Genomic DNA, 21015 nt, shown 5'->3' on the forward strand with positions numbered 1-21015 from the left:
AGGTGAGTAGACACATGCAAATGCTGGGACAGTGCCACAGGCCCTAAGTCCCAGCTGCTGCGACTCTCCTGACATCTCTGCCCACTGCTACATATCAAGAGCATCTGGGATGTGGGTATGAAAGGTCACACAGTGACCAGAAGGTCCCAGACAGCGGGGGCAGCTCTGCCATTTTTCCTTTGAATCTCTAGCTCCCAGCTCCTAGCACGATGCCCAATACACACAGTCAAGGTCTCCGAAGGGATTAAGGAGGGAACCGGCGCATGTGGCACGGTGGGCTGCAAGACGGCCCCCAAAAGCTGCCCATGTCCCCATCCATGGGGCCTGTAAATGTCACTTTATCGGAAAAGGAGTCTTTGCAATGGTGGCCAAGTCCAGGAGCCAGAGATGAGATTAGCTTGGGCGAGCTGAGTGGGCCCTACATGCCATCACACGAACCCTCATGGGGGAAGCAGAGGCCGATTTGACACAGAGGAGCTGGCGACGTGGCCCCGGGGGCGGAGGTCGGGCGGAGGTCAGATGGAGGCAGCCCCCGAAGCTGGGAGGGGCGTGGGCAGGGATCTCTGGGGGGGGCCTCTGGAGGGGCCGCCGCCCTGCTGACTCCCTTGATTTCAGACTCCCAGCCCCTAGACTGTGACGGAGCGTTTGTTGTTTTAAGCCAGCAAGTGTGTGGTAGCAGCAAGTTTGTTACAGCAGCCACAGGAAACCAGTATCTATGGGACACATAATACGTGCAAGTTATGAAAGGTTACTGAGAGTCAGGACTTAGGTCCTGGCTGGTGTGGCCCAGTGGATTGAGCAGCGGCCTGTGAACCAAAAATTGCGGGTTTGGTTCCCAGTCAGTGCACATGCCTGGGTTGCAGGCCCAGTCCCCTGTTGGGGGTGTGAGAGGCAACAAATCCATGTTTCTCTCCCTCTCTTTTCCCTTCCCTTCCCCCTCTCTAAAAATAAGTAAATAAAGTCTTTTAAAAAAAGAGTCAGGCTTTAGAACCCCAAGGTCTGCGGCCTGCTTAGCCTTATGATTCTGGAATGTGAGTGTCCCTGGGCCGCAGCTCTCCTATCTGTGAAGGAGGGATAGCACTTCCTGCCTTGCAGGGGTCCCACAGGGTTCCCGTAAGCGAATGACTGTGACGAGCCCCCTGACGTGCCCAGCACGCGTGGCTCTCACTGTGGCCGCACAGAGAGGTTGAGAGCCGGACTGAACAGGGGACTGATTTCCATTTATGGGCTGTGACGAAGGCGGCCCCGTTGTCTGGAACTAGGGCAGGATTCACACTTTCTTCCTGCTCACGACCTGCTGTTTTTTTCTTTTTAACCACGAATAATGATCGTTCCGGAGAGGAAGAAGCTGGTGTGAAACCACTTGCCTTCTCAGCCACCCGGAAATACACACACTTGGGTGCCAGAGCTTGCTTGGCAGACGCAGCTGCACTGCTGGGGGTGCGGGGCCCCTTGCAGCCGTGTCCAGGGTAAGCAGGGAGCCTTGAGACCTTGGCCCTCCTCGCTGGGAGGGGTGCCTGGGAATCCAGAGGTTTCACTCACCCCAGGTGCCCACCCAGAACCTTTTCTGAGCCCGGGAAGGGAGCAGGACGAACTGATGGCTAATGTTCCTTCCCGGATTCCGAGGAGAACCTTACTTAGGCTAGCCAGGCGGGCTCCAGATCCTTTCATCAGATGAGAAATGGCTCCTAAAGGGGGCTTTTGGCCAGGGCACCAGCATTTACCTCCAGGTTCCTTAGGTCTCACCTGCCTGAAGTCCCCTCAGATCCCAGCCTTCCCGCCTTCCAGCCTTCTCTGCTGCCCCCTGCTGCCGAAAAGAAAAACTCCGTCTTCAGCACAGGCAGCAAGCAGGCAGGGCCTTTGCACTCAGACCCCTGCTCAGCCCTCTGCTGTGTAAGCCGCAGCATCACAGTAACACGTGTGCCACACTCTGTGACACACTTACTAAGCACTTACTGCCTCCCAGGGGTTGTGTATGGCAGGGGCCTTGGTCCCAAGACAATGACTGCACATGGAATTGATCAATGAAATGCCCGGCTTGCTTCGCACACACAGTTCCCTCTGCTTGGAGTGTCCTCTCTTCTTTCTGGTGCCCCCGTCATAGCCATTCTTCAAATGCCACCTCCTCCAAGAAGCCTTCCCGAGTGAGCTGCCCTCACCTTCTGCTCTTCTAGAACTCCACGTGGACTCTCCTGGAGTATTTTCACGATGCTCAGTGACGCCTTCCCTGTCTGCTGCCTCTTCCCTTGGACAAATTAATGTCATCTCTGTGCCTCATATTTCTTACTTTAAAACACAGGTAATTATAGCACCACCGCGTGGGGCTGCTGGGGACAGCAGAGCTAAGGTGTGGCGGGCCCTCGGCGCAGTGGCTGGCAGGCAGTGGGCCCCAGTGAGGAGTCTCCCCTGCGGAAGCAGAAAGTGGAGATGCAGTTGCCAAGGGCCCAAGGCCTTCCTTTCAGCTCACCCAAGGGTTGCCCAGGAATATGAGCCTCAAATGGTAAGATCTGTTTTAAAAAGGCCAGTGTTGGCAGACTCCCCGGTGAATGTGTACGAAGACACGCTGGAGTCGGCTGACGAGAACCCCGCCCTGACGGTGAGGTCAGCTCCCTTCTGGGTCTGGGAGGGCCCGTAGCACTGAGGTCCAAGGAACAGAGAGACAGGGAGGCTCTGGCGTCTCGGCTTTACGGTCACTTATTCTCTCCGCCAGACTCCTACACACAGTATTTCTGGGTGGACGGTGGGGACGTTCCAAAGGCCAGAGATCCAGAAAGAAGAGGCCAAGTGTACCAGTGAGCCCTCACACCACACTCTTGACTGGCACCAAGTCTTAGTTAAATAAATCTTTGCTAATCTGAAAGATGAAAATGGTATTTTACCGTTTGCATCTTTTTTGTGTACTAATGAGCGTGATGACCTTCCCCATTAGGTAGTAATTAGCAATTGGCTCAGTAGCTCCTTTCTGTGGGGTTTATGTCCTGTGCTTAGTTCTTTTTCTGCTTGGGTCTTTTCTTAAACTTGATTTTTATGAACTCTTTGTAATGAGAGCAATTTCCCTGTTTGTTGGCCTTTAGATTCCAGGTGCATTATTTTTTTGGACATGGGACATTTTAATCTGTTAAGGTAGTCAATGTGTAATCTTGAGGAGTCCGTCCACTGCTTTAGGTGAACAAGTCCTTCCCCATCATGGGAGACATTAATGTTCTTGGCCAACATGTCCAGCCCTCCTCCTCCCAGGCAGCGGAGGATAGCTCTTTCTGGCTCTTGTGATTTTGTGCAGCTCTGTGACAAGTTCTGGTAGTGACACGACAGAAGAGATCGAACATCTGGCCTCAGGCCTTCAATGGTGAGCGTCACGCCCTCCAGTCCAGTAGCCACCGGCCACAAGTAACTATTTACATGTAATTCAGATTTACTTTAAACCACATCCTAAGTGTCCCAGAGCCCCAGGTGGCTGCAGCGATGATACTGGACAGCACTGTCCCGTCCCTGCCCTTCTGCACCACGGTCAGTCCCTCTGCGGGCCTGACAGCAGAACTGTTGTGGCCTTTAAAATCACTAAAATTTGAAGGTCACTGGTGCTCTTATAAAAACCATAGCATAATCTGGACCTTTTTGCCTGTTCCATCCTACTCACCCAGTCTAATTGCCTTTATCACGGTTTTATGAAATATTAAAACATTTCTACGTTGCAGTTGTGAGGAGAGTTTCCAACTAGGCTCCTAATTGTTTTTTTCTTTCTTAGCTCTTTCTTGTTTATTCGATAAAGCGAACCCTTGGATCGTTTAGTCGGGACATGCAGTTGCCCAGTAGGAATCTTGACAGGAAGTGGGATTTCACTTGGGAAGACCCAGCTCTACGAGATTCAGCTTCCACACGCAGAGCTGCGGTCTGCCTCCATTCACTTGGCTGACATGCCCATCTGCCGACAGGCACTGTGGGGACAGACTCAGCAGCACCAGCAGGAAAATAAAGACAACACCGGGGCTTTTATACAGCAAAATTAACCTCTTTTTAAAGAACTGTACTCTTGCCGTGGCTGGTGTGGCTCAGTGGATCGAGTGCGGGCCTGCAAACCAAAGGGTGGAGGTTTGATTCCCAGTCAGGGCACACGCCTGGGTCGCAGGCCAGTTCCCAGCAGGGGATGCACAGGAGGCTACCATACACTGATATTTCTCTCCCTCTCTCCTTCCTTTCCCCTCTAAAAGATAAATAAAATCTTAAAAAAAAAAAACTTTTAAAGAACTATACTCTTATCTAGTGATTCTTTCCCTTCCCTCCTCTTGTGGGGTTGAAATGGCCTTTTAAATATATCTTGTTTTTCTAAATGCACAAGGTGAAAAAATACATTTGGGAAATCTTAGTGATATGTGAAAACTCAGTCTGGGTGAGAGTTTTCCATAGGTCTTTATATACATCACCTCCAACTTGGGAGGGTTTGCACAGGTTGCTACTGTGAACGAGGCCTTTCCTCCGTTGACCCAATGTATGGAGTCCCCAAAAGCACAGCCTTGTCATTCAGCAGCCGCGCGCCCAGCGCCTTCGATGGGGCACGGCGCCTGTATCTGGAGGCCCAGGATGTGACCAGGAAGACGCTGATGACCACAACACTGTAATGAACAGCTCTCGGGCCAGGTCGTCCCCTGCCTCAGTGACCTCCTGATACAACCCAGATTCCACAACCATACTGTCAACAGCTCTACGGGTGGACACATCTCCCCCAGGCGAAGTTGTGGGCCATCTTCCAAGACCCGAATCCTCAGCCACCAATCCTGCCAGTCACTCTGAAACTGTCCGAGGACCCAGCCCACACCTTGGGACACTGTGGTTACGTGGCTGTTTTCCTCACTAAACTGTGAGCCCACACAGGGCGGAAGCCAGGCTTCTTCCTTTTTTTTTGCTTCTGCAATGCCTGGCATGGGGCTTGGCGCAATAATAACCACTGAAAAGGTTTCTTTGAGCAAGTAAGTCAGCTGACATGACACCTGGCAACATTCCCTTCCCTTAAAACACATTTAAGTTGGGCTCCCTGAACTTCTGATCAGGAAAGGGCTGCATTAAGACTCCAGTGTGACTTCTTTATTTTATACTGAGGAAGTGGCCCCCATGGAGGGGATGGTTCTGAATCCTGCAACCCCACAGGCTTAATTCCTTTTACCAAGAGGAGCCTGACTCTCAGCATGCGGTGAAGGATGAGGAAACACACCACAGTGTGGCCTCTTGGGGCTGCAGGCGCCCCTCGGAGGCCGAGCCAGTTCGGCCCCAGGCCACCATGGACCTGGCAGACATGCTGGGTCTGACCATTTCTTCAGGTTTTCACTCCTGATGAGGGCTTCCCATGTCACAGAAAAGTTGTATCAAATGCATTTGTATTTCTCTCCTGTTAATGTCAGCTCAATTTTCAGAGCCAAGTCCGGAGCCCTAAGAGGCTAAAGGAAAACTTTTTTTCCCCCTACATATTACACCAAAAGTACGTACGTTACCTTTAGTTGAGAGAGGTCCTGGAAATAGAAACCCACGGCGGGGTGGGAGGGTGGGCGAGGGGGAGGAGAACGCGTCACCCTTAGAAGAAAGGACACGGCCTAATGTTTCAAAAGATCAGTGAGGAGTGGGGGGGGGGGGAGAAAACAGAGCTGATGTGTGTGAAGAAAGTAAATGACTCCCCACGTCTTAGAGCAGATTGAATTTACATTTTACTTAAAAAAGAGGGGCAGGGCAGTACATACACAGGGAGGGAAGTGGGTGGGGGTGACGAGGATCTGAAATAAGCTTCTACAGTCCCCTACAGTGACGGGTTTTGTCTGCTGGGCGTACTTCTCTGCTGACGTACAGCTGCTTACATATTCACAAGGGTGTAGACGAGGGAATGAAAGTTTAGGTTTGAGAGAAAGAAGAGGAAGTATTCATATACAATGGAAGTTTACAATACACAGCATTTTCTTTAAATGATGTAATGCAGTCGTGGGGAAAAAAGTTAACAATGCTAACACGAGAATAATAAAATTTTTGTTTGTTATCCATGTACAGCAACTAACTGCTTTACAAAAAAGCAAAATAATACAATATATCATCACATGTATTTACAGTATAGTAAATATACTTTTCTGTCAAATTTTACACAAACTATGTACAGGTGAATACACTGCATTAGAAAACTGTCTGGCTGACACTGGAGTGAGTTTCTGTGTGAGTCCGCTGCGTGACACCGAGTAAGACATGCCTCATTACCCCAGGCGGTGAGGGGACCGTGTATAAACAAAACCACAAAAACCCCAAAACGAAATGGAAAAACCCTCATGCCCACCAAGCAGGAAGGGCCACTGGCTTCCACTGTGGGCCTCAGCGCATCCTTCTGTGGGGCAGACACGGGCTGCGCACGGGGGCCTGCCAAGCCAGCACCCAGGGGTGGACGCTGCCCGGGTGCTGGGCGGACAAGCACGGAGCGCCTGCTGCTCTCCCCCGAGGCTACAGCACCGCGTTCTCCACCCCGGCCAACGAGCGCGCGCCCCTGGGGCTGGAGCAGCGACAACGCAGGGACACCATGCACAACACATACGTGAGGAGTTAATGTTTTCCTCTTTAAAATGTCAGGGGGAAACAAACAACAACAACAACAAAACAAATAAAAGTCTGGGGAGACACCCACAAATCCAAAACACACGGCCTACAGTGTTCTTTATAAAACATCAGACTTTGCAAAATGGGCAACGTGCTCTGAACGTCAGAATTTCTCGTGCAGATCACAGGAATGAGGCCTACAAAGGTATCTCCTTTCTCAGGGGAAGCACACTGGTGCGAGATTTGTCGCTCATTTTAGTTGTTTGGAAAGCCAGATTTCCCTCAAAAGTCAGAAGCTCTTTAAACAAGGAAAAGTTTAAACTTGGTAAGTTTTCCAATCCCAGGATGCACTGGTCAAAAGCACTTCTGCGGTTCAGAAAGGGCTGTTCTGATTTGTGCAACGCTGACCATTTCATGAGGCGCTTCAAGTGAATTCCTTCCATTCACACACTGGAGGGAAATAATGAATACATTTAAGAAATATCATACCTTGGAAAACTTGTTTATGGAAAAATATTTTTAACAGTAAACCTTTGGACTTTATCTACTTTGATGGGAGAAGTGAAACAGCCATAACAATACCTGCTGTCATATGCACCAAACTGCCCCCAAAAAGAGGAAAACCAGGGAACCCGAATGACTGAAGGCTCACGTCTGCTTCTGTCCCGGGAGCCAAGGCGCCGAGACCCACCAGACGCACCAGGTGTGCAGGGACCCAGGCCTGGACAGAGGCTCCGCACACTTGGCATTGGGCTGTTAAGGACCTACTTCTAAACTCAGTTCTAGTCTTAGCTTCTCTATGGTCTTAGTTGCTCTGTTGTTATAAACATTCTATTCTAATGCAGCCTCTATAATAGTTAAAAACAAAAGTTTGGTTGATTGCACCTGTCTTCAATATTTTCCAATAATTCTAGGCCAAAATACCTACTTCAACTAAGGATTTTTTTTTCCTTTTATTTTGGCAAATGGTTCTTTTCCCAGGACTGTAAACAAATTAAAAAGATTAAATTCTTGTTATTTCTGAATATCAAAAGCAATTTTATTTACATGAAGATAATTACATTGTTACTGTGTGGATAAATGTGAAGTGTGTTATATTATTAAAATCAGAACACTTACATGTACCATTATTCATTGATTTAGCTGTGGAATTTAATTTACTGGAGTCCACTTATGAAACAGCACTACCGGAACCTGCCCCTCCCCTGGGTCTCTCTCCCCTCCCGGAGCCACTGCATTTTAGAAGATGAAGGGAACCTGGGACTAGGGGTAATATCTTTTAGTAATAAATACGTTTTAGTCCTAAAGGATAACATCCCAGAGAAACCGGTCTGCGTCACCATGGAAACCCCGGGCCCTCGTGACCCACCCCACCGGGTGCGGCAGCAGCGCCTCTGGCGGTTCTCTGCCGTCACACCAGGCGGACGGTCTTTTCACAGTGATCTAACTCGATTCTGCCACACACAAGCCAAATGTTTTGCTAAAGAGATTCCCGATTCTTTTGGAGGGAAGGGGGAGGAATACAAGACATTTAAACTATATTTTATCAAAGACATTATTGTCAATATACAGCATATATTCAGTTTCTGGAGAAATTATTAAACAAAATAAAAGCAACAGCTAATCAAAAAGTCACGTACCATTCCACTGTGCTATGGAGCTAATGCGAACATCTGTAAAAGTTACCTTGTAGGAACAATTTCTAACACTTTGTTCACTGGTTACCCTGCTCAGAATTATTTAGTAAAGAGGAGGAGGAGGAGAGGGGAAATGTATAATTACTATACTTAGTATAGTTTTGGCTTACAAAAGCAAAAAACAACTTTAAGCACATTTAAAGATTAAAAGATAATCAGCTGGAAAAAAATAAACTAGTTTGAATGACTGAGTTTAGATCAGGCCTCAGAACCCTTTGCTTTAATTCAGTAACGTTAAGACACATGTGGTCACACTTATTTTTCTGTAATTATTGCCAGTACTGAAGTGTTAGTATTTCTTAAGACCCCACTACAAAACAGTAACCCCTCCAGCCCTGGAAGTACCTCGCCTGTGGCTTTATGGTGTGAAGTCACTGAGGCTTGACCTCTAGGGTTCCTTCAGTTTTGTAGGGTAAAAAAAAGTCCACAGCTAAAAGTCAGATTAAATATACTGGGGCTATCATAATGTTCCTCCCGTAAACTTCTACCTCGGAAAGTGTGTAATAAGGCCAACACTTTACTTTGCAGGATGAAGGGGAGACAGGAGGCAGAGCTCTGTGCGAATGGCCGTCACAGCTGGCCAGCAGTAGCAGTAAGAACCCATCCCCTCTCACACTGGGATGTTCTCAGTTCAAGTGTCCTGACCTCCCACTTTCTTCGAAGTCATTCTGAACACTTGCTTAGAGAGACACACCAAAAGTAGGAGGAAAGAAGTTAAAGAAAAAGCAGCATTAAATTTAGGCAATGCTTCCAAGAATGGGTCACCCAGCAACATGGCAGACGGACGGGCGGGCTCTCTACAAACGTCAGGTGCAGCATCACAGCACGGTGGTGACAGGGTCACTAGTGAAGAGCCCGCGGAAGTTAAGTCTCCTTGAAAAAGGAAAGAAAGAAGGCTTCACACGATCTTCTTAATGCTATTACGTTTGAAACTGCCAGTGCTCCTTTGCTTCTGCACCTGGCTTGCGGATCCGTGGCGAGTCCGTCCACTGTTACAGTGCCCGGTGGTTGGGGAGAGCTCCACGTTCTCCTTGTCGATTCCTGGGGAGAAGCAGAGCGGCCGGTTACTCCCTCTCTGGTGTTAAGCTCCAGGACTGGATCTCATGACTGGCATACAAGCCACAAGCTGGAGAATTGTTTCTGCATATTTCATTTTAATAGTTAACTGCTAGAATGTTTACAAAAACTTGCCACACAGAAAACCCCACATTTTGGTAAGCGAATTTTGCTCTCACAGCAGAAAAACAGCATAAGGGGGGAAAAACCAACACAAGAAGTTGCTACAGGCAGGCAGGCTTGAGCTGAATGAAAGGCTGGCAGCGGCCAGGGAAGACGAGAACTCCCTCCAAACCATACAGAAGCTTTTAGCAGAGGTCAGCTTCTAGCCACAGATCTTCACTGGGGTTTGTACACAGAATGTACGTACATACTCTCTGGTTGCAGAAGATACTGAAATTCGTCATTTCAAAAGAAAAGGCAGATGCTTTTTGTTTCTTTAATCATAGTGCCTGTCCCAAAGGAACTCAAATATTTACAGAGAAAATAGCATACTATCAGAAAGGTCACACTGTAGAATCTTTGCTTTGACCTTCTCTTTTCAACCATGGCAAGTCATCACGTTCTGCGCCTTACACTCTCAGGAAGGAGTTTAAGCCTCCAAACCCGGGTCCTGCAATGAACTCTACGAATAACCTAGGTCATGCCTTCACGACGGCAACCAGAAACAAAAATGACACTGTTTTCCTCAAATGAGCAAAGATTACAACTCAGATGGGTCACAGAATAGCAGTCACCCCTGGGAAAGCAGTGACTGTAGAAGGGCACGAGGTGGCTCCTCGGGCAGCTGGTAACGTTCTGTTCCTTGATCTACATGCTGGATTTTTAAGTGTGTTTACTTCTTACAGGATCATTAGATTGTAATTAGATTGTAATTTATGATCTTTGCACTTTCCTGTCTGTTCCACTTCAGCGAAACTTACCAAAATAATTACATAGATTATACCCGCCTCTAGTATAGCTACTGGTGGGAAAGCAAATAGCTGGAGAGCATGTTAGCAGCTTGTACCAAAGTGTAAAGTAGTGATTGATATTTACTGACAGGAGATAACCATAATTCAGGAGTAGGGGGAAAAGGCTGGGAAAACACTTGCCAAAATATGCTATTTCCAGACGGCGTTATTTCAGGTATTTTTTTACTTTATTCTTATCTATACTGTTTGAACTTTAAAATAAACATTAAATTTGAGAATAAAAAAATTTTCATTTTTGGATGAAAATAAAACATTTCAGATCTAAAACTTTATGTTCTAGAAAATGTACACAGACCCATCCATTATTGGTTGGCTCATGAACAAGAAATAGGTTTGCAATGACTGGGAGCCACACGGCCTCCCCCTGAACTCAGCCCTGAATTCGAGTCAGAGCACAAGGCATTCGCCGGCAGGCGCAGGGCTGACCTACACAGGCTCAGGAGCGGTCTGCTGTCCCGGCCTTATCAAAGGAACCCGGGCCCATGTCAATGTTTATGAGTTACGAGCGTCAGCAACACTTCTCCAGGAGCCAAGCGTAATCTTTAAATCTGTTCTATTCTAATCTAACCACCTGTGTGAAAAGATGACGGAAAGAAACACACCACAGAAGTTCACAGAACTTTTCTCTGGGTAACAGGATTCAGGACGATTTTTCATTCCCTTCTGCATATATTAATTTGCATTTTCTCCAGAGCTATTTAAAAAAGAAACATCAAAATTGAAAGCAGGCTGCTCATCATCTCCTGAAAGGGTCTTGAATTCGTTAGTACGGTTTCTTTTAATTACCTTGCCTATCTCTACGGCTCAAATTCGATCCGTATTTATTCTTGCCTCTGTGTCCTTCCTGATGCATTCTGCTGTCTCTTGCTAGAACCGCTTTCTCCTTTTTCCTTCCCGATTTTCTGTGGCATTCAGGTTTATTACCTCCTGACTATACTATCACAACTTGTATAAGTCATATTTCCTCTACTAGAATAAAAGCACCAGAAGGGAAAAGATCGTTTAAAAAGATTTGTTTTTGTTTTGCTCTAAGACCTGGTTGATGTCATTTTTGGTAACATTGGTTGAACTGAATGTTTCATATTAAAATGTGATGGCTGTAATTCAGAGCCAAGAAGCACGCAACCCCTGATCTCCAGGGGTTAGTGCCATATTTTTAGTGAAAAAAAATTTTTTTTTCAAACAGCTTTCTCCATCTGAAGATCCTCTGTCATGAGCTCATCAGTGCATTTCACCTTCCATTTCCTAAATTTGCATGTGGCCTACAAGTTCCAGCCTACAAGTGCTTTTCTGGAGTCATTTTAATAGGAAATAAGATTCTGGTAAAAGTAGGACTTCTACTTCCGCCAAGATGGAGGCATAGGTAGAGACACTGTGCTTCCTCACACGACCAAGTTTAGAGACAACTAAATAATAGCAACAGAAAACACAGTCAGAACACAGAAAATTGAACTTTTCGGAAGTCTGATAACAAATTCTTCAGCCTGACTGGTAAGAGGGGTGAAACCAGCAGCTGGCAGAGCGGGGTAGCACAGGAAAACTCTGTCAGACGGACTCAGGCGCACGTAATCCAGGCGCAGGGTTGGACCTGGTGGGCAACTCAGCAAGTGACTGCGGGGAAACAGCGAGGGAACAGGGCTGCAGGTTGACTGTGGTCGTGCATTCGTGTGTGGATAGACAAGCGAGGGAGTGGGTGATTGGACGAGAGCCAGCAGCTCCAGCGGCAAGCAGAGGCGGAGGGCGCCGCCATTTCCCCGCTCTAACCCCGCCTCCACATACAGCGTCATAATCCAGCGACCTAAGTGGCCCTGCCCCGGTGAACAACCTAAGGCTCTGCTCCTCGCCCAGCTGCGAGAAACAGCAGAGGGGGCCGCCATTTCCCCGCTCTGACCACGCCTCCACATACAGCGTCACAACCCAGTGACCTGGGAGTCCAAGGCTCCGCTCCTCGTACTTAACGAGCGCGAACAGACCAAAAATGGCTAAAGAAGATCTCAAAGCCCCAGAGCCTATAAATCTAAGCGATGAAGAAATAGCAAAACTCTCAGACGCATAGTTTAAAACACTGGTGATCAGGATCCTCACAGAACTGGCTGATTATAGCCACAAATTAGACAAACATATAAAGGCGGAACTAATTGAAATGAATGGAATTGCACAGGAAACCAATAGCGATGAAAAGGAAACTGGGACTCAAATCAATGGAGTGGACCAGAAGAAAGCAAATAATGGCCAAACAGAAAAGAGTGAAGAAGCAAGAATTCAAAAAAATGAGGAGAGTCTTAAGAACCTCCAGGACATCTTTAAACGCTCCAACATCCAAATTATAGGGGGAAAAGGAACAGCCACCAGTGGAAAACTTATTTGAACAAATAATAAAGGAGAATTTCCCCAATCTGGCAAAGGAAATAGACTTCCAGGAAATCCAGGAAGCTCAGAGAGTACTAAAGAAGTTGGACCCAAGAAGAAACACACCAAGGCACATCATCATTACATTAGCCAAGATTAAAATGAAGGAGAGAATCCTAGAAGCAGCAAGAGCTAAGGGAACAGTCACCTACAAAGGAGTCCCCATCAGACTGTCAGCAGATTTCTCAAAAGAGACCTTACAGGCAAGAAGGGACTGGAAAGAGGTATTCCAAGTCATGAAAGCCAAAGACCTACAACCAAGATTGCTCTATCCAGCAAAACTTTCAGTTAGAATGGAAGGACAGATAAAGTGCTTCTCAGATAAGATCAAATTCAAGGAGTTCATCATCACCAAGCCCTTATTATATGAAATGTTAAAGAGACTTATCTAAGAAAAAGAAGATAAAAAAAGATGAACAGTGAAAGGACAGCAAACTCACAGTTATTAACAACCACACCTAAAACAAAAGCAAACTAAAAGGACAGCTAGATCAGGAGTGGAAACATAGAAATGAAGATCTCAAGAAGGATTAGCAACGGGGGAGTGGGAGGAGGAGAAGGAGGGAGAAGGTACAGAAAATCAGTAGCATAGACAGTAGATAGAAAATAGATGGGGGGCAAGAATAGCATGGGAAATATAGAATCTAAAGAACTTGAGACACATGGTCATAAACTAAAGGGGGGGTAATGGTGGGGAGGGGGGGTAGGGTGGAGGGGAATGAAGGGGGGGAATAGAACAACTGTAACAGCATAATCAATAAAAAAATATTAAAAAATGAGGGAAAAAAGTAGGACTTCTAAAAGGTAAGGGTCTGAAATGATTAGGAGAAGGCTGTCAGGAGAGACACAGTGCGGACCACTGTCGGGAGAAACACGGCGTGGACCACCGACCACTGGGGAGCCTGTGGCCTTCTGCCAGCGACCTGCTGCCCCGGGGCCCCTCGTGCGGCTATCTGGGGTGCAGCCTTGCCACTGCCAGATACTGGCAAGGTGGCAACGCTTCTATCTGAGGACAATGGCCTGCTCAGTGACATTAAGAATTAAGGTGATATACATTGTAGTTACAGCCCTTGCTGGGTGGCTGAGTTGATCAGAGCGTTGGCTTGATACACCAAGGTTGCAGGTTCGATCCCTGGTCACGGCACAAACAAGAATCAACCAATGAATGCATCAATGAGTGGAAGAACAAATAAATCTCTCTCTCTAAAAATCAATCAATAAATATTTTTTTAAAAATTGCAGTTACATAAATTCAGTCACTACAGTGAAGGTGAATTCAAAGAAATACTAAGAATATTTCATTTTCTGTTTTGTTAAGCAAATAACCTTTATATGGCTAAATAAAAAAAAATTAAAAGCCTTATTTATCTTTTGTTAAGTTTTAAGGGTAAAAAAAAAAAACCCCACAAAATTTTACACATACCATGATCTCAACTCAAAAAAAAGCAACTGGCAAGTGATGCACCGAAATGTTAACGGCGACTGTCTCACGGGAGGTGGCGTTACGCGTGTTTTTCTTCTATTTTTCTATGAACATGTGTTCCTTTTAATTAAAAATGTTACAGTATCACTGACTTAGCCCTGTCATTCATAACGCAAAACTTCAATGCTACACTGAAGTCCTACTTCTAGTCTCAAATTCAATTTTCATGTCAACTTGGTTCTTGTTTTCTCGTGTTTTCTTCCTACTTGGGGACCCAACTCTACAAGTTGCACACAGGTCAAGTGCATGGCTGTGATTCCCGATCCAACTTCACAGTGAAAACGGTTTACATTAAGGATCGAAGCTGACATACAAATACTGGGGATCATTTTAAAGAAAACAATAAAGTAAAACATGTATTCTACTTATCCCAAAATACAGCACCTTGAAAAGGCCAAGCTGTGTGGAACAGAATGACGGTAGAAAGATCAGAGTGTCGGATTATGGCATTTAGGGTTCTAAGCATCATTCTTACTTTGGAGAACCTGGGCAGCGGTCTTTCTTTTTACCCTCTAAAATCAAATCTAGACACCTCTCTAGAAGTTGGTGAAGGATCTGGTCTCAGCATTCTATAGGAAAAGTTCTCGATGACCAGCCGGACTGCTCAAATGGAAACAGACCGCCCTGTACTGGTACCTGCTCTACTTTAAACCGGTGAGCGAACCTGGGGCTGTACTTCTCACCAAGGCTTCTCTGAGGCTTCGCGTTCGGGTCTCTTACGGCCCTGTGTACTAGTGCTCCCTTCTGACCCTCAGTGGGCACAAAAGCAACAATCTATGAGGAGGCAGAAACCCAGGGGTCACCACCCAAAAGAAATGAAGGCAAGAATGTATATGGTTCTGAGTTGCTAGTGTGAATTACCACCCCCCCCCCCACACACACACAGAATGCTATGGTCAAACATACGACCAATTACGGACGTGCAGGGCAGAGGGAGCTGGGGCCTCCCTACAAGCAGCGCATTAACAAGCACGGAGGAAATGCTAAATAAAAGGCATTTCTGGACAAAATTCAGTGAACTAAGTAAATGGAAAAATAAGTATTAGATTACATTTCAGTTAAGTTGCATGTCTATTTCCTCTGCTGGGACACCAGTTCCTTGAAGGCAGGTATTAGGGTTTGTTTATTTTGACAACCAGGGATACAGATGCAACCTGACAAATAATTAAAATAATTTTCTAAAATTCCTTTATTTCTTTAAAACACCAAAATGGTTTCCTAAACTAGAATCTAATGTTTTCATGACATAATAAAAAGGACTGGATCCCTTTCAGTTCTTGAGAAGCTGCAGAAAATGGGTTAGGTAACGTGCGAGAAGGTACGGAGCAAACCCGAACCCCCACCGCCCACACAGCAGTGCCAGCAGGTTACGGCTCCGCACCGCCTGCTTCACCACGTGTTCGATGGGCGGACCTGCTCAGAAAGTCTTAACTACACGTGTGAGAACGTGGACGTGTCAGAAGACCCAGGTTTGCGTCTCGGTTGAAACACAACCCTTATCTGGCTCTGGTTCTTCCAGTGGCCGCTGCAGTGTAGAAGGCAGGCCCACTTCAAAGGGTCTTTGGAAGGACCGGATAATCTACGCGAAGTCTCTGGACAAAGATCACATAATGACTGTACAAATTAAGGTCCCCCTAACACCTGAAATAAAAAAGACCAAGTGATGCACTGAAAGGAGTTTTGGAACAAATACACAGAACTTGAATTTTATACTAGAATTTGTAAAATTACTGAAGCTAATGTAAATAAGCACAAAAACTAATAAAAAACCTTCTTAGAGGAAAAGGCAACTATAGCTTCTTATGCTCTAGTAAATACACTCATGGACACGTGGTAAATATACATTTAGAAGTATTTGTATTTTGGGCTAGAAATACAAAATAGTAGCTATAATAATTGAAAAAATTAGTGGACTTACATCAATTGCTAACACTTCCTTCTCTATGAGGTCTGATCTTTCTACATAATAATCATAAAAGAGTAAAAGAAGAAAAGGCATCTTTTATAAAGCAATTGTGAGTGTATGACATTTTTCCCTCTTAGTACTTAGAGCTAAGTAAGGACTATACTCCTTTTTCAAAACAAAAAACAAAAAAACATGGGTGACAGAGTGGATAGGCAGCTTCAATTTGTAAGGACGCACTGGGGTTAGTTTTATATTTGGGGAAAACCCTTCCTCCAATCACACTGCCTGCCTTCTCTGTTAACCCCCGCCCCAGGGTTTCTTGTTAACCTGCCCGTGAGGTCCTGGGCTGGGACTGCACCTTCAGTGTTTAGGGAGGTGGGGCAGCTCCCGATCCTCAGTCTCCTTGCCAAAGACAAGGTACAGGGTCCTGCAGAGTCACTAAGCATCCAGACCTTAGAGCAGTGCCTTCTGAGTTCCTCAGGTGCTAAGCCAGACTGTGCTTTCAGGGATACTGCTGAATGAAGTCTCATGCTGTGTGCCCAAGACGAGAGCAAGGAAAGCAGTGTTGCGTGCAAAGATGATGAAAGTAAAGAGTACCTTGATGAGGAAACAGCTGCATGAAAACTGCTGATTTAGAGCAAGGCAGAGAGGCTTCACAGACACAGAATAGAAGAAAAAACAAAAGTGAGTGATGTCCATAAGATTTTTAAAAACGGTGAAATACAATTAGATACTAGATAATTATTATGTTCCCTGGTTTTCTAAAGGAATCTGGTTTTAATTATTGAACTTTGACCATTAATTTCCTAAATGTTACGCTCTGTAAATAAATGGTAGAATTTATAATTTTATAGATAACTGTTTTCACCAGTTATTACAATTAAGAATTTTAGTTTAAACCAAGAATTAAACTGAAAAACAAGAATAAAAAATTGGCAGAAATTACATCAAGCAATTGTTCAGTTTACAATTATTTTTCTCCCTTACATATAGGGCAATAACAAAGAAAAAGAAGAAAGATAAATCAAGGATACACCCAGTAAAGGTCTGCAGATACCATAAGCAGTTCCCTAAAGATCTCTGAAATGACTAGAATGTTGTAAGCAGTCTCAAAGTAAGTTTATTCTACAAGTGAGACATTTAACCTTGGGAAACGTGGCAGGAGTGTTGCTAACTCAGAGCTAAGTCTGCAGGCCCATCTCAGAGACGGTCCAGAGAACCGGTCCTGATGAGCTGTTGCTGCGCACACGGCGGTCAGTGCTGCCGGCTTGGGAGTGTGTGTAACTCCCAGTGGACCCAGGAGGGAGGCCTGCACTACAGAAGCAAAAGGAGTAGATAATGGATAGGCCTGGACACAGCCCCAAAATAAAGAGAAAGAAGTGATTTAAAACAAAACTCAATTCAATGAGTCTTTTCTCAAAAAAAAAAAAAAAAAAAAAAAAAAGTTCATTTACTACGAGTAAAATAAGCTGATCAAAAAAAAATTAAAGATTTTTTTCTAGTAAAAATATTTAAAATAGATTATAGGCTTTAAAAATTACACACCTCCCTTTTTTAGGTAAAAATATATTATAAAATTATTGCCATAATTATTACCTGATCCTTCCAAATACCCCTTTGAACTATCAAAACACTTTATAATACCACATACAAGTACCACCAAACACCTCAAAATAGTTACCTGTGTGCACTTCACAGCTGCTACTGCTCTAAAGTCTGCTGCCTGTCTGAGGGCAGTGTCACGTCCTGCTGCCCCTGTTCCCTGGGTCTGACGGAGTCCCTCCTGTGCAGTAGACGATGAGTGTCCACAGCACAAACATCTGGAATCTGGTTATCTCCTACACAGTACTGTGGTATTGTTCTTGTACTTAAAAATCAACTAACTGTGCGAACAAGACTTTGTGATCAGACGGAAATAACTTCAGCTCCAAATTCAATACCGAGATCCAAAGGAAAAACGGTCAAATCTTTGGTGACCCTGGTATATCTTTCGATATCCCAGGGTGCCTAGTACACACCTACAAAATAGGTGTTTAAATGCTTATCGAATTAAATTACCGTGTGAAAAATATTAAGACAACTTGGTAAATTATAAATTAAACCTCACACTGGAAATAAAGCTCTTTACTTTCTTTTGAATGAGTGCTAAGCCCACGCAGCCCCACCTCGATTTTTGTTTCTGGTGCACTTGCTGTTAAAGACGCAGGGACAATGTACTTGCAGTGGCTTTAGAAAAGGCTTTACTGCTCCTCACCTCAAAGAACCACTCCTGGCTTGGCCTTAAGCAAAAGAAAAGTCCCATCTATAGCATTTTTAGGTATATCAGGTTTATTTTCTAGTTCTAACCTTGGCTCTTCAATTTGTGTCCATCCAGGTCAGCTACAGTGGTTCTAACAATGGATCACAATGTCCAATTTGAAATATTTTAATGTATCATAGAGTAAATGTTACATCTTTTCAGGATTCTTTTAGAGGCATTTGGGAAAATCTGAAGAGGCCAAGTTTTATGTCCATTCAGTTAAAAGGACCACACTTAACACAAATTTACAGGCACTAAACTCTGAGTACTGTCCACCAGCTCCACTGAGGCCAAGTGCAATTTCTACTAGGGAGGGAGTCGGGAGACAGTCATTTATGCACTTTCAAATATGGATTTATAAAACAGTCCTCTTTGTGGTAAGGGGAGAGACAAGAGGGCTATGATAATTTGTCAAGAAGAATGCATTTTCAGAGACAACTGCTTTATGTGAGTGACCATCACTTCCTCAAAAGCTAGTGACTGATGAATTACCACCCAAATTTTAATGTAAGTTAGGGTTAATGCTTGGGAGGTTGGGGTGGGATTTTGTGAATTTCTTATCTAGCTGATGTGACAGCAGACAATGTTGGCAACCACAAGAAAACACAGCTTAGTGGCTGATCCCGCTAAGCACCACAGATCTAGAGAGCGGAATCCTCCATTGACATGGAAAGTCTGCAGCAAAAAGCTGAGCTGTGTGCAGATCAGCAACTTCAGCTTTTTCACACAGGGCAACAGAGCACTCACCGGCTTCAAGTCAGTAGGCCGGGCATGGGGTGGTGTTGAGTAATGTGATAATAAATCACACGGAGCTTTCTGAAACATTTCTGCTGGGACTTGGCTGAGGGGAGTGGAAATAGAAAAATATTCTGGTTTCTATACAGCTAAACAGCAAAGTTGAAATGCTGGACTGAGTTAGAAATCTGGCTAAGATTAATTATTTCTTTTATCCCATTGGTATCAGCAAATTCAGCTCCATAAATTGAGGAGATAAGGATATATGATTACATGGAGCTAAAGATATAAAGCAGTATACCTAATTACAAACAAAGTATTAACTCTTGTAAGAGGTGTTCCATGAGAGCAAATGACAAAAACACAGTGATTTGATAGAGATAAATCAGGATCATTTCAGGGAGATGATGAGCCCATAATTTAGAGATAAAAATGGGTTTTGTGGGAGAATAAAGTCACTATTGAAAAGATACACCTTTTCTCCAAAAACCTGTAGGAAAATAACCTGGCAAACCAAAGACATACAATTTACAATTTAGAGACTGGAAATGCCGAATGCTGGGGCGCAGCAGACTGTTCAAACAGCCATCTTCGGAGAACCACTGGAGGTGAAACAGCTGGTTTAGAATGTACCCAAAGCCATACATGCTATGCTCCCATTTTTATAAACAATTCTAAATAAGAGCCTGCAGAAGAGGCTATTAAAAAAAAAGAAAAAAGAAAATGACATGGCTCATGCCCCATCAATATAGAACAGGAGCAGTTAATCCACCACCAGGGAGCCTGTGCAGGTGCCTTTGTTCTCGGCCTGATTATTTATTGTTTCCATTAGTGTGCAAAGACGGGCAGAAATCCCCCTGGCAAATAATCTGGGCAGAAAAAAAGAGTTAAATAAAAACCTAACTAATCATTCTGACAGGTTTAACACCACTTTAGTAGCCAAAGAGGCAAAAAGTTTGCTCAAAATGAACAAACTTTAAAAACAAGAGAACCAATATAGGCAGTCTATGAATTTTCTCATTGTTATCATTATAAACAACAGATAACCCAGAAAACAGCTCTGCAGAGAAAAAGGAGTGGTGGACTTCATGGGTAGGTAGAAGTCATGAGACAGCAATAAACAGACTAACGAAAGAAAAAAGACAGGATGGGCAGGAAGAAGATGATACACGCATCAGACCTCCAGAAAGCCATGAACGTGGTGGAGAGGACGCTGGCCTTGGTTCTAGATAAGAACTGTATGAGAAAGCAATTAATTTAGCTCTTCCAAACCTCACCACCGCACACATCATGAGCCTAGAACAAAATAACCCCCTACTGTCCCCGCAGCTCCAAAATGCTGAGGTTTTAAAGCTGGGGAGCAGTGGTGAGGGAAATAACTCAGAAGCTGCAATATCTAGAAGAAAGTCGATTTCAAGTTTTGCCCTCCCTTTAGCAGCTGAAACACCACTACCAAAGCAACAGCACTGGCATATCTGAGGGCAGCGCTCTCAAACCCTAGTGTGTGTAAGAGCCGCTGGGGCACTAATGAAACTACAGAGTCACAGGGACTCCAGCTGTTGGGTTTCTAACCAGCACCCAAATGCTGCTGCTGCTGATCGAGGACCACACTCGGTGAAACACTGTCCTAGGGAGAAAGTGAGAGAGGGCAAATGAACACAGTGATATGGGGGGAGAACGCCGGCCAGCATTCTTTTATTTCTTGCTAGTGGTGGGCTGGGAGTGCAGGTGTTGGCGTACAGCCTGACAAGACACAGTGAGAAGACTGATAAATAAATGCTGGATCAATTAATTTGTTTCTTTTGCTGACCAAAGCTTAATAGGTAAATACATTATTTAATATAATGGTTTATAATATGAACTGGTATTTGCCAAGTTCTTCAGAAGCTTCAGATTTA

The 21015-nt window shown here is 44.9% G+C and overlaps 1 protein-coding gene across 8 annotated transcripts in view; it reads right to left on the reverse strand.

Moving 5' to 3' along the window:
* Positions 1 to 5993: 5993 nt before the first annotated feature.
* The window catches only part of NF1 (neurofibromin 1), a 234233-nt gene continuing 219211 nt past the window's right edge, over positions 5994 to 21015 (reverse strand). For 6 of the 8 annotated variants that reach the window (XM_053655762.1, XM_053655756.1, XM_053655754.1 and 3 more), the window contains one exon: positions 5994 to 9296. In XM_053655762.1, coding sequence (XP_053511737.1) covers positions 9154 to 9296 — 143 coding nt within the window. In that variant the 3' untranslated portion in view covers positions 5994 to 9153. Of the gene's footprint in view, positions 9297 to 17651; positions 19224 to 21015 lie in introns of those variants that run through there. The other 2 variants (XM_053655751.1, XM_053655758.1) reach the window with 2 other exon arrangements.

This window comes from Artibeus jamaicensis, unplaced genomic scaffold (genome assembly GCF_021234435.1).
Source record: "Artibeus jamaicensis isolate MK-2021 breed Jamaican fruit bat unplaced genomic scaffold, CSHL_Jam_final contig_1998, whole genome shotgun sequence".
NCBI lineage: Eukaryota > Metazoa > Chordata > Mammalia > Chiroptera > Phyllostomidae > Artibeus > Artibeus jamaicensis.